Source organism: Trachurus trachurus, assembly GCF_905171665.1.
Source record: "Trachurus trachurus genome assembly, chromosome: 6".
NCBI lineage: Eukaryota > Metazoa > Chordata > Actinopteri > Carangiformes > Carangidae > Trachurus > Trachurus trachurus.
In genome coordinates, this window is record NC_139897.1 from 5,338,618 (window position 1) to 5,355,864 (window position 17,247).

A 17,247-nucleotide genomic window follows, 5' to 3' on the forward strand; every position below is an offset into this window, starting at 1 on the left:
CTGTAACTTATATTTATTCTTCATTTTATTCCCTCTGTTGGACAGGTCCAACAATGATATATTTTATGAATTAAAAAGGTCCTGTGGACCGAAACGTTGTTTGTTTTATTAAAGTCTTTTGCAAGTGACTTGACAGTGTGCGGGAGACCCTTTTTTCCTTTGTTCACTCCTAACCTATGCTCCAACGCACCTGTTTTTCAAGATTTTTTAGGTGTGCATCAGCCTCACCTTGAATGAATTAGAAAGGCTACTTTTTTTCCCTTCTAATAGGCTAACCGTATAATTTTCATCAGCGATTGTGTTTCAGCCATTTTAGCCACATAATTCACAACTCTTGGGCAAAATGCCTTACCCAAGAGTGATGTTTTTGATATTGCTAATTCTAAAAGTTATCTTAAGTAGGCTACAGGACTCAATACTAGTAGGCTATGTATTTTCCTAGATTGGGCCTATGTTCAGAGTAATATCATTGAACATGCATGTCAATTTATCAAAGTGTTATATGAATAGTGCAGTTTGGATTTTTTTTTATTTTTTAGGTAGGCCTACTTTTAGGGTTGAAGATGTGAAAATTGTTCTCACCATTGTTTTCACCACATGTGAAGAGTTAACTAGCCAGTGAGTGACACTGTTTCTCCCTCTGGTGTGAGAGATTGGACCAGTGTGACAATATAACGATCCTAGTTTCCACTACCTAGCACTGGTGTATGTTGTAGCTATTGTAACAGAGTAAAGTAGATAAAGAGACAAATTCCCACGCCCACGAGTCTTAAAGTGTAATTTACAATAAATAATATTATGGTTTACAGTGAAACGAGGCGGAACCATAGTTCAGTTTCTAGTTTCCGGACAGGGTTTATTTTGGTGGAACACAGTAAGTATGGCCGCCAGTCAGCAGCGTCGCAGGGTGAGTGTCATGTTTCTGCTGTCTGTTTGGAGAGGAATTTAAACAGCTGGTTCAACATTAGCTCACCGGGTCATTCCTCTAATCTCTGACCTCTACAAAGTGTTTTTTAAGTAATTTAAGGAGGCTCGGCTCGGCTCGGCTCGGCTAACCTAGCACAGTGACCAACTAGCTTCTGAACCACAGTTAGTTTTAGTCAGATTTCCTGAGAGCTCCAGTACAAAGGACAGGCTGCTATTAACATTATTAGTTCGATGTTACGTATTATTTCATTGATGGAAACAAGCACGTTTATTTAAATTTTGTAGCACTAACGTACAAACTACACGACTTAAATCTAACAGTATTAAAAGCACGTCTCACGTCAGTATCCCATTTACTTGACCTGACCTGTGCCTCAACTCGGCAGATAAAATATAGCATTACAAGCAATATTAAAGGATAGCTATACTAAAGGTACATTTCATTCAGAAGAATAAAGGAAGTATCGTAGCAAAAACCAGCATTGTCCTTTTTAGCAACAGCAACTCAAAGGTGGATTAGAATTTGTGGGTTATAAAGAGAAAATTCCACATGTATTTCTATTGGAAATGTTGGTGGCTTTATTATGAAGTCTGTTTGTGTTGGTTTCCTAGGAAAAATCTAGTCCAGGTTGTCTGTGTTCTGTGTCTGTTGGCTGATGAAAACTAACCTTGTGTTTTGCACTACAGCAAATTAAGATATGATGTCGGATAAACGTCAACGTGCCAGAGTCCAGGGCTCCTGGGCCAAACAGCCGTCAAAACACACAGGACAAACAGGTAATTTATATACAGCCGGGAAAATAAGTATTGAACGCATCAACATTTCTCTCAGTAAATATCTCTAATGGGGCTATTGACATGAAATGTTCACCAGATGTTGGTAACAACCCAAGTACTAGACATATAAAGAAACCTAAACATACATGTCCAATTGAATAAGTAGTGAACACATGAAGAAAAGGAGGAGGTGCAGAAAGCAGCAGGAATGTGTCAGTGTTCAGAAAGTCTCCTGTCTCCTATCAGAGCTCATTAACATCAGCTGCTTTAGTCCTAACTGATGCCTAGAAAAAGGTTTGTCATCACCAAGGTGTCACACAAGAAACCTCTCATGACGGGTCATCACCTTCACAACCTCATGTTGAAAAACACACTGACGCCGTTGGTTACAGACGTGTTTCTAATCCCCTGAATGCACCGTCGGGGCTGGAAGTGAAAATCATTTGACCATAAAGAGTAAAAGGAAAACTCAGAAGAGTTGTCCAAGAGCCAAGGAGCACTCGGAGAGCTTTAGACTGACCTGGAATCAGCAGGTGAACAATGAGTAATGTACTCAACCACCATGGCCTCTATGCAGGCTCACCATGAAGGACTGTGGATGCGTTCAATACTGTGCACTGTTCTGTTGGTAGTATGTGATTCATAGTATGTGATAGAACATTAAAGCCATGACCTCATCCAGTCTGATATGGAGTAAGCAGCTTCTTATTTGTGTTTTCCAGTTCCAAATAACATTCAACCCAGAAACACCAACCCTGCCCCTGGTAGCTGGGGAAATGGTTCACAGAACACATCCAAGACAAATTTTGTGTTTCATCAGCCCGCTCAGGTAAACAGTTGAAAACAACAACTGTATTCAACAAAGTCCTCATTTTCGAGTGATATATGTAATGTTGTTGCTATCAATGTTGATGGTGATTTTCTGTATTTTGGAGGAATGTACAGTTTGGGCTCCCTGACCTGAAGAAAAACAAGGAAAAAGCCAACATAACTTTTATTTTCAATCTTATTATTTTAATGGCAAAATGTCATATTCACAAACAGTTCATTAAAAAAAAAACCTTCCTTTATTGCTTTTAGTGGTGAGCTCGGGCAATACATAATCTCCATCAAATTTTAAAGCAACCAGAAAGCTATTAAGACTTAAACTTTTTTGTAAACTGTGTAAATTCCCCCTGGTGTATATTGTTGAAGTGCTATGTATATTGCATACTATTTTGACTGTTTTAGACTGTTTTGTAATGTGAAACAAAGTTTGGAAGACAGCAAAAAAAAGGCCTCATTTTCATCTTCCTGTCTTTTCTTCATTACAGCAAATTCGAGAGGCTCCACCAGAGAAGACTATAGAGTAAGTTTTCCGTCTGCATTGGATTATGTTTGCATCTCAGCTCGTCACTGGGCTGAACACTGACATGTCATTTTCCTCTGGACAGACATGCAGGTGATCATGAGATAAGCCATGGACCGTCAGGAGTGTCCAGGTGAGTCCAGCCTCAAAGAGAGGGAGTCAGTCTCAGAGAGAGGTATGGATGGAATAATATTAACCAAATGGAAAAAAGAAAGATGAAAAGTGATGGAAAAGAACCAAAAAGGTTTATTTATAGTTGATGAGAAATCTGTAATGGAGTTTAGAATCCCCTAGATGGCAGTAATCCAACAAGCAAAAACCTTACATGGTTCAATTGAATAAGATCCCTTCATGAACGGTATGAGCCATGTTTTAATATGTTAATGTTATATACTGTACATACAGCAAAATGAGAACCATAGTTTCAATTTCCTTTTGAACATTTCAGTGATTCTCCTGTCAAGGCTGCGTCACTGAGTCCAAGCTGCACAAATCCTTCAGTCAGTATCGAGTGACTGTGACCCTGGATTTATCCTGTTTAAGAGAAGTGCTGCACAACAAAGTGAAATAAGAGAGAGAAAAAGAACAGAAAAAGACTTCACTCCATCTGCTGTAGCCACCTTCTGTGCCAAAGTGTCCTTGAACAAGGAGAAAATCCCCATTTCTAGCTACATTGATTTTTTTTAGCTGTACAGTAATGAAACTGATCATTCTGGACTATACCTGATTTGAGGCTTATTTGTAACGTTACTATTCTGAGTTTGTGACACAAAATGAGAATAACAACAGCCATCAGTTAAGTTCTAGTTAATTTTAGCATTTAATTGTTATTATTTATTTTATTTTTATTTTTCAGTTTAATCAAACACCACAGGGATAAAGAACAAGCATTTATGCTGCTGATAGTGAAAGATGGTGATGATGTAGAAGTTTGGAATCTAGTAATACTGGTTACTGACTGGTCAAAAAAAGATAGTTGTGATTGGTGCACTAAGCTAGAAAAAAGAAAAGGTATGCCTGCACACTTACTAGTTGCCACAAAAGATTTTTTTTTTTTGCCTAACGTTTCGACCACAGGTCCAATGGGACATAAGCCACTAATAGGCTTGCAGGTATATTATGGTGTGGTCCAATAAAACAAACGGGGCAAACCTGAAGACAAGGGACACAGGTTAAGGATTGCATCCTTATGTGTAAAAATTAGCTGAAATTTACAAGAAAAATAACTACGGTATACTTAATTACATTACTCATAATTTCATAACCCACAAATATCAATAATCCCATTAATATCATAGGAGTTACAAAAATTCAAAATGACAAGAGATGCAGTATTATATGGGAAAAGATAAAAGCAAATATATTGAAAAATGGTGCACTAAGCTACCAATAAGCCACCAGGCTGTCCCAATTATGATCTAATCTTGACAGCTATCATTAAACCATAAGCCAGTATGACCAAATAAAATATAATCTTTTCACATCTCAGAGTGTGAGTTAAGAAACAAACAAAAGCTGTAAAACATCAAACATGAAGGAGGAAGAAAACAAACAGGAGAAAACTATGTTTATGACAAAAAGAATGCAGAAAAAGCCGTAAATGTTATTTGTGTGTGTGTGTGTGTGTGTGTGTGTGTGTGTGTGTGTGTGTGTGTGTGTGTGTGTGTGTGTGTGTGTGTGTGTGTGTGTGTGTGTGTGTGTGTGTGTGTGTGTGTGTGTGTGTGTGTGTGTGTGTGTGTGTGTGTGTGTGTGTGTGTGTGTGTGTGTGTGTGTGTGTGTGTGTGTGTGTGTGTGTGTGTGTGTTATTTTTCCTAGTGCTCAGTATGTGTGTGTTTTGTCTTCCATTTGTCCAGGCTGCGGCTGCTTCCTGGGTTCCTTCCCCCAGAGGAGGCTGACTGGATGTTCAGTAAGCTGTTAGCTGAGCTTCCCTGGTCTCAGAAGACCAACTACAGACAAGGTATGTACCAGAGGCTTAAGAACAAATGGTATAAATGTGGGGGGGGGTTCTTGTTTGGTGCACATGCCAGATTCTACTGCCTCAGTCTTTATGAATATACTTAAGATACTGGTAACTACATTGTTTGGGACATCTGGAGAAGAAAAGGCGAGTGGTACCATCAGTCCTGTGTCAGGCCAACAGTAAAGCATCCTGAGACCATTCATGTGTGGGGAGTGTGCTCATGAATAAAGGATGGTACCAAAAAATCCTCTGAGAGCAATTTCTCCCAACCATCCAACAAACTGGATAAACTTGATGAAATTGTCAATAAAAGCCTTTGATAATTATGATTTTGTTGGTAATATACCATAGTAACATGTGACCAAAGATCTAAAAACACTGAAGCAGAAAACCAATACTTCATTTTTTCACACAACTTTTGGCTCCAGAGAAGACTAGACAAATGTAACCAAAAGCTAAATCTGCAGCTCCACGCTCTCTCCACGCACGTGTGTCACCAAGCAAAGTTCTGCAAAAGTATCTGGCACGGAACAGAACAGCTCACACGTTTTACCCAGACAGACTAAATAGAGTGAGGCTGTTGAGATGAGGCCTCTCCTCTCTGCTGGCCTTCGTCCATCTGGGAGTTGTGTGTGTGTGATATCTCTGTCTACAGCACACAAACAATGTGACAACGACTGGCTGATTTCTAAACACTGACTCCACAGACAAGTTGTGTAATCCCCTCTCCATCGCTTCTCCGCTTTTGTCAACAAAATCCATGTGGCGTTTGTGTTAAAGAGGAAGTAGAGGAAAACAGACGTGTACCACTCCTCCTCCGTCATCTTCCTTTTAAATACTTGCTTGACTCAGTTTTTCCAACCATTCCTCAGGACTTTTATCTGGACTCTGTGAGTGGGTTTTGATTGTATCTTTACCCCTGATAATATCTTTTTATGGAACTTTTGAGAGTTGATAAATGACCACACATGTTTATAAGTACTGCCTCAAGAGGCCCCGAGTAATCCAGTGCCATAAAAAATGATGGCCGCCCGAGCTGTTTGTTTTGGTTCCACCATGTTCTTGTTCCAGCAGGCTGGTCAAATACACTAATGCCCCATAATTGATTCTTGGAACAATCTGGTTGTTTCCAGCCGAAGAGAGAGAGACACCAAGACTAACAACAAGAGAGACAGACAGAGAGACATCAGCTTCAGATGTTTACCGTACGTTTGGCCAGAAATAGAATCTGCAGATGAAGCAGATGATTATTTTACATGTATGTTGTTATCACCTGAGAGGAATACATGAAGAACCAAAGTGTGTCAGCTTTTTGCCTTACTTATTGTTGTCATTCAGTATAAAAGTGGGAGCTATGAGCACAGACTCTCCTTTGAAGTTCAAATTGCCTTGACCCAGTTACAAATACAATATACAGATGGATCCATGCACTTTCATCCTTCCATGAAAACTATCACAGCCACTGTTCTCTCTGTGCAAGACAAAAAAATGAACGGTGCATTCGAGGTCTATAAGAGCTGAGTGTTTTGATACTTCAATTACTGATCCTGGGTGGGGTATCTCTTCAAAAGGCTGCAACATGCAGAACCACTCTTTTTTTTTTTTTTTTTTTTTAACTCATCAGTCATTTAATCACATCCATATTCATTTGAAGTGTCAGTGCTGGGGATGAACATTACAGACTTCAACATATAACTGAAATGTGTCAGTGGCATCGGGTATGTGAAAGTGTCAGCTATTGAAAGCTGCTTACTTCTACTAAATCAGTAGAAGTTGTTCACTGGATGGCACTGAATACTTTTATCATTTGTTTATTTTCCCCAAACCAAGGTGTTGTATCTGTGCTGCTACTCTGATATTATCTTGGTAATAATATAACGGGATTTATAACCAGCTGATTTTACAGTTGCAGGCTCCAACTTGTGTTCACCATAAACTCCTGTGTTTTTCTTAGAGTAAACGTTTAATGTGTGATGTCTTGTGTTTGGTCCAGGAGATGCCTACGAGGAGCCAAGGCTGACCTGCTGGTATGGAGAGTTGCCCTACACGTACGCTCGCTCCACCATGGCTGCCAACTCGCAGGTTAGATAAACTCATGATGACCTCAGCAAGAATAAATTTCTTTGTTCCTTCAGTCTTGTGATGATATTTCTTTTGATAAATGTATGTTCTCTTGACATTAATTAAACAAAGGAGAATAAACAGTGAGTGTAGCAATCTGAATTTGTTGTTACATCCCTCCATCTCATTTCCTTTCTTTCTTTGTAGTGGCATCCATTGCTGTTAACCCTTCGCGAGGCAGTGGACCAGGCGACTGGGCGCAGATTCAACTCCCTGCTGTGTAACTTGTACAGAGATGGCCACGACAGCATCGGCTGGCATAGTGACGATGAGGCCTCTTTAGGTGACAATCCCATCATCGCTTCCCTCAGTCTGGGGGACACCAGAGTGTTCAGCCTCCGCAAGCAGCCTCCACCGGTGAGATACTGTTAGAACATGGACACTGATTTTCCCTGCTCTTTATATAAAATACTGTATGTCCATTTGTACATTACGTGTATCATGGCTCTGAAATTTTAAGGTCTTGGTTAATTTTCTACTATACTACTACACTTAAAGGGATAGTTCAACATGGCAAATTGGCCCATTGCCATAATCCCTATAGTCATAGCAGTAGGTTCGTTACCTTTATTTGTTGGTGCAAGCTATTTTTAGAACGGCGGAGCAGAGCCGCGAGCTGCTCAGAGCTACACTGCGGAGGCTAATGGGATTTCTTGATTTCCCTCATCAAACTCATCAAATACACGATCCAACAACTCCAAAACGCTCTGGTGGACAAGTTGTGACCTGCACATTCACCACGCTATGAGATAATAACGGAACGTTACGAGACAGAGTTGTGTTAGAGGTAAATTCAAGCAAAACCGCTGATGCACGTTGCCTTCAGGGACAGTTTTTCAGCAAGCAGTCTCTGTATTTACCTCGAAAACAACTCTGTCTGGTAACGTTCTGTTATTATCTCAGCGTGGTGAATGTGCAGGTCACAACTTTTCCACCACAGTGTTTTGGACATACGTAGATATAGAAACGTTTCTATATCTATGGTTTTGGAGTTGTTGGATTGTGTATTTTATGAGTTTGAGGGAAACCAAGAAATCCCATTAGCCTCCGTAGCGTAGCTCTGAGCAGCTCGCTGCTCCGCTCAGCCATCCTAAAAACAGCTTGCACCGACAAACAAAGGCAACGAACCTACTGCTATGACTATAGGGATTATGGCAATGGGCCAAATTATCGGTGCATGTTGTTTTGAGATCCGCGGGGCAGAGACACAAGCTGCTCAGAACACAATGGAGGTGAATGGTACAGGTCCCCTGTCCCTCAAAACTCATCAAATACACAATCCAACAACTCCAAAACGCTCTGGTAGAAAAGTTGTGACCTGCACATTCACCACGTTATGAGATAATAACGGAATGTTACGAGACAGAGTTGTTTTCGAGGCAAATCCATAGCTGGATCTACATTCCAGACACGGCTGCTGGTCGGAGTGATTTCAAAAGCGCAAGTAGTTCTGAGTATTTGCTTCATGTGTCGTAATGTTACATAATTATACATGATTATTTCATAGCGTGGTGATCTCAAAACAACATGCACCGATAATTAAAGGTAATGAATTTACCCCTATAACTTTAGGGATTATGGCAATAGGCGAATTTGCCAAAATGTTCAACTATCCCTTTAAAGAACCTGTGTTAACTCTATGTATTATTTTATTATCTTTACCTCACTTATCCTTAAATCCAGCCTGAGAGCTCAGTGTTGAAGGAGCCAGAGCTTAAGTTTTGCTTCTGCTACACTGAGTCAGTGACAGTGTAGAAGACATTTCCTGTCACCACAGGGGGGCACTGTGATGAAGAGTGAATATTAGCACATGGATGCCTTCAGGGCAGAACTGAATAGAAAATACATAAAGTTTGAATTTGTTTGGACAGTGTGCGCTGCAGTGAGAGGGATATGCCCTCTGACAAAACTCCTGACAAAAGTTTTCATTACTTTGAATGACAAATTTCTGAAGATGAGGATAAACAATTGGATGAAATCTCTAGGAGGGGTTTGTTAAGGACCAGCTCCCCAAATTGCAAAGATGGTGCCAAGATTGCACAAAAATAGTTTATCTCAAAATGGCCATCTTCCTGTTTGTTTCAGACTGTGGTTGCCGAGGCTTTCTGATGCATCTTTGACATATTCAATATGCCTACTGCATATAGGTAAAACCACAATGGTTCTTCACCCCATCTTGAAATTTTCTAGGTGGTGCCATAGAGTTTTTTTACCCCGCCCATCTGTGCAACACCTTAAAGCCCCAGTGTGTAACTTATTTGGGTTTTTATTAGCAAAAATCAAATATTGCTTTCATAAATACGTATTTCACTGAAGTCAAATCACACCCGCGTACAAATGAAAGCTTTCTCGTACCTTAGAATGAGTTGTTACAAGTCGTTACAAATACATAAGTGGGCGACGCACCGAACCGAGGCGGCCATGTTGCATCACCATTTTTTTATGTTCAGTGGCAGCGTGACCGTAGGTAACCATAGAAACTGACCGGAGCTGTCGGCTCGGGGAGAAAGTTTTCCAGGTAGCGCCTGTTAAAACTGTCACCACTGTGTAGTGTGAGGAAGGACGGAGGCACTGATGTTGCATTCAGGTGCAGTCAGGCAGATGGCCGTCGGCAAACCAACCGGATGTCATTTTACTCGACGAGAGAAAGACGGTAAAACGTGGGTCAGGTAAACAATACGACATCACCATGACAACATATTGTCAGGCCTGTATTGTTTTGCCTCGTATTGGCGGACCACTTGTTTACATAGACGCTTGTTTATCCTGTTACATGCAGTGTCTGTTGTCTGTCTGACGTCTGCCCGATTTCATGTGAATGCATCAAGAATACGTTCAGATATGCAACCGCACCGCTAGATGGGGGGAATTCCTACACATTATACCTTTAAACATCAAATAATTGAACCAGGTCTGACTCGTGTGCAAAGTTTTGTGAGTTTTACTACTAAGAATAACAATAAGCATTCAGGATCTACATTTGAGTCTTTGCTCTTTGTCTTTGAACGTAGCATTTGGCTCATTTCATTTGTTCTTAACGCACAATACTGTAAAACAGAACTGCTGTACAAATCCTAATAAAAGGAGGTGAGTGAAGTGGAGTGTAGAACAACAGAAGAGCAGCCAAGGTGAGGGAAGTGTGTTTAGACTCAGCAGAGTGTTTGACATTATAAAGTATACACTTCTTTGGAGGCAGGCTTCATCAGTCACAGTATGGATGAGTTGTATGGACATTGAGTAGAGATTTGCAGGTACCAGCATGTGCCCTCACCATGGTACAGGTGTGTGTGTGTGTGTGGGGAGCTTGTCTGCTACCTGATGTATTGTACTTGATGCCCTGTGTGTTTATGTGTTAGGAGGAGAACGGTGACTACACCTACGTAGAGCGCATTCGGGTTCCTCTCAGTCACGGGACACTCTTGATGATGGAAGGAGCCACACAGGATGATTGGCAGGTAGGCTCCACCAATTAAATACAAGAGCCAGTGAAGCCAAGATGGCCATTTATACAAACATGAGCTACTGGACACACACACAGACAGATCAGATTCAGGGAAATACTACAGAATGATTAACTTGACCGCCTTTTCTTTTTCATTTTGGAAACGTCTTTATTTCCTTGTTTCACTCTGGTCACGTCACATTTTTCAGAAATGTGCTTTATGTCCAATTTCTTGTATTTTTTTAAATTTTTATTCCACCCATACATACAAAACAACACAGAATATTATTATTATATTCACATGTACCAAGACAAAACAAAAAATTAAGAGTGCAGGGCGGTGACCAAGTTGCAATTCTATATTGATTTACATTACAGACTGGAATATCTCATACTCAAAATAAGAATTCAATCATAAAACACATAACATTTCTATATTATTCCTAATTAGAATTTCACATGTATCTGTAAAATATGTGATGTGCTGAGAAGTGACCTGACTGATGTCCAGGGACCTTCACGTCTACTGCCCAGTTTTTTCAACTACTGTTGCCGCTTCTACAAGCCTCTTGGGGATTCTTCTGTTTTTTTTGTTTTTTTTTTAAGTATATTTTTTGGCTTTTTTTTTGCCTTTATTTGATAGTACATAGTGAGATAGACAGGAAAGGGGGAGGCAGAGAGAGGGGGAATGACATGCAGGAAAGGTCTGCCCGACGCAGGATTCGAACCAGGGACGCCTCTACATGGGGCGGCCGCTTTAACCACTGCGCCACGCACCGCCCTGCACACCTGAAGTTTCCCAAAGAGCACCTTGACACTCCACAACTCCACTGGGAAAATGTTTTGTGGGCTGATGAAACTAAGATTGAATTGTTTGGGAAGGAAAACTAATTACAAAGGGTTCACATACTTTTCTTGCCACTGTATCATGGAACATTTTGGCTTCAGTACCTTCTCCAAACAAGCTTTGAAATGCTGATGTTATTTGGATGACCTGCTCCACCCCCACAGTGTGTGGGTGTGCAAGTGTCCACGTGAGAGAGTGTACCTGTGTTTGAGGGACTCAACAGCAACAGGCAGTGAGGATGGAGGGAGAGTCCTGGACAGCATGATGAGAGCCATTTGTTTTACAGTGAGGGACAGAGACAGAGTTTATATGAGAGGATCAAACAGGATGGAGTGTCTTTGTGCACAGCTGGTTTCTATAGCGAGAATTCTCACACACAGTGAGAATATGTTAGATTACAAGAGGTTGATTTTCATGATGACTAAATGTTTTCAGACTTTGCATCAGATAATTACTGTACCTCACCTCTGTCTAGAACATGTGGTGTTTAGTTGTACCAGTTTTAGATGTAAAATGGTAAGAAAAGAAATAAACAAAGATGCAGAACCACTGTAGACAAGGACTGAGACCCAATGAGCAATTAAAGTCAAATGAAGGCAAAAACTACCAATAGCAACAACACAAAACAAAACAAAAACGTAAGTGCTGAGGCTGAGAGACGGATGGTGACAAAGAGACACCTCAGAAACTTTTGTGTAGATGAAGAAAACCGGTAATATAGTGGAACCTTATTTCATTCATAAACACCTTGATGCCAATTGTGACCAGGAGGAGTTGTAAAATTGTTGTCTGACATTTTCAGGAGACACGTAAATGCTGAGGAAGTGATATTTTGTAAAGATATGCTTGGGTAATGTAGCATTTGAATTTTTCCACAACATAAGCGCTTACAGTATACTAAATGGTCATACTGTACATATAAACCTATATTTGGCTTTATCATTTTAATTTGTCATTTGTCCCACAGAACATCTGTGCAGAGCAATGACACATACAGGTAGTCATGTAAATATAGCAGACATAGTTCACTGTATAAACCCGCTCTATGAATGATACCAAATGATTGAATGTGATTCTCATTCTGATTCAGCCTCTTATCATTTATCACAGTTTAAGTGACTTCATCTGAGAAATCATTAACAGTGAACTATTAAATGATGATGTCATCAACACAGTGCATACAGTGCATACAGGTGCTCAGTCCAAAAACGATGCAGTGATTTCTAGCTCCTACAGACCTGCAACAAGGGCAAATTCTAAAGTAAAGAAAAGTAACAATGGCCCTCAAATGGAGCCTTGAGGGACTTTACTTAGTGTTCTTAGTGTCCATCAGGCAGTGAACATCAATGAATAGATCAATGGAATTACTGAACATAAATATGCATGAACTTCATTTCACCCACATCAGGGTCCTGGAAAACCTGGAAAATCTGGAAAATGGTTGACCAATTTTCCAGTCATGGAAAAAACATGAAAAACGAGAGAAAAAAAGCCAAATGTCCTGGAAAAGCTTGAGTTGTCCTGGAATCTAGAAAACTAGAGACTTTGAGTTGATGAGTATTACCAGTATTATGGTTTAAAAACAAAAACAACATTGTTCTATGATACATTTTTCAGCAGCAAAAAATATCCTGGAAAAGTCCTGGAAAATGATTTCACCCACATAGTTCCTGCTGATTTTCCAGCTTCACATTCAGACTAATCTCCTGTTCTGAACTCACATGTTCATGAGACACCTGCTGCTTTCTGACATGGACCATTATCCTGCTGGTGGTTACCATTGGAGAATGAGCTGTGGCCATTGAGGGAAGTACATGGTCAGCAACAATACTCAAATGATGAGGGGTTGGGGTATATATTCATGTGCACTGGCAATATGTTTTGTTTTACACATCCAGCTGGTCACAGACAAGTCGAGTCTTACAAGAATAAGAGGAGAAGGTCACAGGTGTTTTATGGCGACACCTCCTTGAGTATCTTAACAAAGGTTCCATCTCTCCTTTAAAGATGTTGCCAGAGAGAGAAGATCACACCACCGTTAATTCTCTCCCTGTCACCACAGTCAAAGTCTGCTGAACAAAGCCGCCCTGGCCCAGGCTGTAGGGTTTGGAAGTGAGTGCTAAATATTTAACTAAACCTGTCAATCCTGCTAAAGTAGTGCACTTGTTTGAAAAGGGATGCAAGGTTATTTCAGCCTGTTCCGGCCTCTCTCTTTTCACACCGTGGTGGATCAGCGCACCCTTTCACCTCCTTTTGAGAAGAAGGTGTAAAGGTGAAGGAGAAGTGTGTATGTTTGTGTGACAAATATACAAAGAAATACGAATTCAGGAAGGGGATACTTTTTTTTTTCTTTTTTTTTTTTACAGCACTGTATGTATTATGTGTATTATGTCTTTTAGAGCACAAGATGCACCAATATAAAAACCAAACTCCTGCAGTAGGTCCTGACAGAGAAGAGTTAATCTCTCAGTTATATTCCACAAAACATTTTGCTGCTGTTTTTGCGAATGGGGAAACATTTCACTTTGAGCCCAGATGTCAAAGGGTAAGAAAGTGGTGTTTGTTGTCTGTTGTCACACTTTAAGGCTGAACTCTGTATGTGGTGCAGAGGTCAGCTGCAAAACAGAAATGCTGTTGTGTTTTGGAAACTCTAGACAGTGGTGATTATCTTTCCATGTGACCTCATTTTTTTGTTTTCTAGTCTAATGATGTCTATGTCAGTCCAACACGTGGATGCACCTGGACTAAAATATATTATAATCATGCTTCTTGGTACATAGATTGGAATATGTTTGGTGTCTTAAACCTATATATTCTGAAATGTATTGTAAATAATTGTCATTGCAATGTGAATACAGTATCCTCAGACAGTAGCATTTTGTTTTGATTATGATTTGGTGAAGGTTGTTTTTTTTGATAATATTAGCTTCCCTTTTTCCTCTTTTTGGTCTGGAACGCCACTGACTAAAGATTTGGTTTGGTTTATTTTATTATATTCGTCGCCAAGAAATGACAAATTAAAACAGTTTAAAGGTGTACAGAAATGGCCGTTTGTCCTGTTTGTCGCGCCGAGTTGTCACGAGCTGCAACACGAGTTTACCCGAGTGAGGAAAACAAATTTGATTGGTCGTTATCGAGCGGGCGGGATATTCAAAGCTTGGGGCGAGCCCGAGCTCCGTGTGTGTGTGCGTGTCTCAGACGTTTGAATGACGGATGACGGATCCAATATCAGTGGCTGATGAATCGTGTACAGGCTGACGTATAATCCGTGCGCCTGCATTATCCAATGCGAAAAAAAGAAAATACACTTTCATCCCGGATTTACTCAAAAATAGAATTTTGCACAAAGTTTGGCCTACATCGTCTGATAGATGAGTTATCACATTAATTTTATGATCCAGAGTGGGCTCAAATTCAGTTTTCTTTTCTGTACACCTTTAATGCAAAAAGCAAAATACAACTCCTGAGTCCTGAATGATTGGGAGCAGAAAGAAGCAAACTCATGCGTGATTTTTAGCTAACTATGCTACATTTTTTACCTTAATTAAACAGCTTTGGAGTAATAGTGCTGGTTAAATCAATGACTTGAGTGAGAATGAAGGCTCTCTGTCTTCCACCTAGCGTCTCTTGGCTGAAAACCAACCTTATAAGACCGTCTGGTCTTTTTGGCACCGTGACACATAACGCGCCCCGTAACCCGTAATCTCTTGTTTATGACAGATAAGACTACACGTTGTAACATCGTATACGATAAATAACTTTATGTACCAATCTATTGATTGATTTTTCGCTGGCATCATTGTAAACAAATGCACATGGTCAGGAGGAGGGTTAGCAAAACAGCGGAAAAGCGACCAGACTTGCATAGTTCCCCTTTAATCTGCCCCATTTTTTCCAAAACAAGCCAAATGTCTGCAGACCAGCCAACAGCTCACAACCCTGGTTAATTCATAAGTCACAACCAAATGTTGCCATACAAAGTTGTGTTGTGTTGTGTGATATTCAATGTCAAACAACAAATCCTGACACTTGAGAAGGTGGAACTAGTAAATTTAGATGTCAGTTACTTAATGAATCATTCTGACACTGGAGAAGATGAAAGCATCATCTTTGTCCACTTGAACTTGCAGAACTGTTTTTGAGCAAAACAATGAGCCATTACATGAATACTATGGATAGAAACTTCACAAAAACACTGGAAAGGTAACAACATAAGGTTTTAAATTCATTAATAGAATAGTGATTGACTGTATCTGTTTCTGTGTTTCCACCAGCATCAGGTGGCTAAAGAGTACCACGACCGAGGCCCTCGCATCAACTTGACCTTCAGGACAATCTACCCAGAGCCGGAGGGCCACAGGCCGGGGACCAAGCTGCGTTTCACTGCCAACCAGCAATAAACCCCCCCCCCCCCCCCCCCTCTGAGTGAGGTACTTGAGGCTGTGTCCACATTTCAAACACCGTCCAGTCCTCGCCAGTTCTGTCGGCCGGAGTGTGAACTGGATTTTGCTGAACAAGGCAAAGGCCATCGTCGTTCTCTGTGAGCCTGCAAGAAATTTCAGCTCTATCAGACAAGTTCCAGAGCGCAGTGAGAACAACCTCCTCTAACTCAAACAGGGACGTCCACACCTCTGTCTGAATTCACCTGTTGCAGAAGTGAACCGTGATAACACCTCAGTGGTGATGATCAGATGTGGTTGTTCTCAGAGAAGCTGAGCAGAGGAATGGGTGTTATATTCATGGCTTGATCAAAAGGCAACTATGGCTTTGTTTATTCATTCAGCACAGTTAGCTGTTTGATTTCAGACAGTGGTTCGGTTGGTATTCAGGAACCAGCAGTGGCGCCACTGAGCATGGCACTAAAAGCCAAAGTTTGATTTTCACAGAGAAAGACTCAGGTGGATGCACTTTGGTTGAAGTTTCTGGTTTTGTTTGGTTTAGGTTTTTCGTGACCGTACATTTGAAAAACATTTTGTCTTGTGTTTTGAGAAATATGTGGAAATCAATATTCTCATAAGTGCTAACTGTGCAGCAAGTCACTGCTGATGTGACTGTTGGTGAAAATGTAAAGAATCTCCTGCCCTGTTTACTCAGTGGGGCGTTTTGTACAGAGCATGCTCTAAAAAGAGAAGGAACAACTTAAGTGGCCACTCAGACTAATTACAGCTCCATCAAGACTAGAAAGAGTTAACTGTCCTGTTGGACAAGGTGTGACCAGTCCCTCGAAGGAAGGTTTGTAAAGCCTCTGAGGGTCGTTTATGTCCGTCTACCTTACACACGTGTTTTCTGAGAGAGCAGTTTCAGAGTTGTTAAAGGGATAGTTCACCCAAAATTGAAATTTCACTCATTATCTACTCACCCTCATGTGGACTGAGGGCTGGGAGAAGTTTCAGAGTCCTCTGTGGCTTCTCTGAGTTACAGGGGGTCTCGGCGTAGCAGTGCATGTCCATATAACGGTTGCAAATGGATACCAACATCCAAATACCTCCATGCTGCTCGTATGTAATGTCCCTTTTGTATTGAAGCCCCGAAATGCGAAATTGTCCTGAAAAAAATGAAATAAGTCTATATTTCAAGCTTGTTTTGTAGCGGAAGTTTCTCGAAGCTCCTCTTCCCGGTTTGTCAAATTTGGATGAACTGGGAAGAGGACAGACCCTGGTTCGTCCAAATTTGACGAACTGGAAAGAGAAGCTTCCGCTACAAACAAGCTTGAAAAATAGACTTATTTAATTTTTTTCGGGACAATTTCGCATTTTGGGGCTTCAATACAAGACGGACATTACATACGAGCTTCAGAGAAGCCACAGAGGACTCTGAAACTTCTC

General features: G+C 40.7%; 1 protein-coding gene across 2 annotated transcripts; it reads left to right on the plus strand.

The window, feature by feature from the left end:
* Window positions 1–868: 868 nt before the first annotated feature.
* On the plus strand, window positions 869–16,938 carry alkbh3 (alkB homolog 3, alpha-ketoglutarate dependent dioxygenase). 2 transcript variants are annotated; one of them, XM_083973164.1, is made up of 10 exons: window positions 869–903; window positions 1,612–1,704; window positions 2,427–2,533; window positions 3,018–3,052; window positions 3,138–3,185; window positions 4,906–5,009; window positions 7,006–7,094; window positions 7,281–7,490; window positions 10,490–10,588; window positions 15,697–16,938. In XM_083973164.1, the coding sequence occupies exons 2-10, from the start codon at window positions 1,626–1,628 to the stop codon at window positions 15,820–15,822; spliced, it is 897 nt and encodes a 298-aa protein (XP_083829290.1). In that variant the 5' UTR covers window positions 869–903; window positions 1,612–1,625; the 3' UTR covers window positions 15,823–16,938. The 2 variants fall into 2 exon arrangements, with proteins under 2 accessions (XP_083829290.1, XP_083829291.1); XM_083973165.1 differs by having other exon boundaries at window positions 885–907; window positions 1,615–1,704.
* The last annotated feature ends 309 nt before the right edge of the window (window positions 16,939–17,247 follow it).

What these genes read in the sequence shown, in the direction of transcription:
- alkbh3 (XM_083973164.1), top strand. Translation starts at nt 1,626, where the DNA reads ATGATGTCGGATAAACGTCAACGTGCCAGAGTCCAGGGCTCCTGGGCC. An exon ending in AAAACACACAGGACAAACAG is followed by an intron (nt 1,705 to 2,426) that starts GTAATTTATATA and finishes TGTGTTTTCCAG; the next exon opens with TTCCAAATAACATTCAACCC. An exon ending in GGACCGTCAGGAGTGTCCAG is followed by an intron (nt 3,186 to 4,905) that starts GTGAGTCCAGCC and finishes CCATTTGTCCAG; the next exon opens with GCTGCGGCTGCTTCCTGGGT.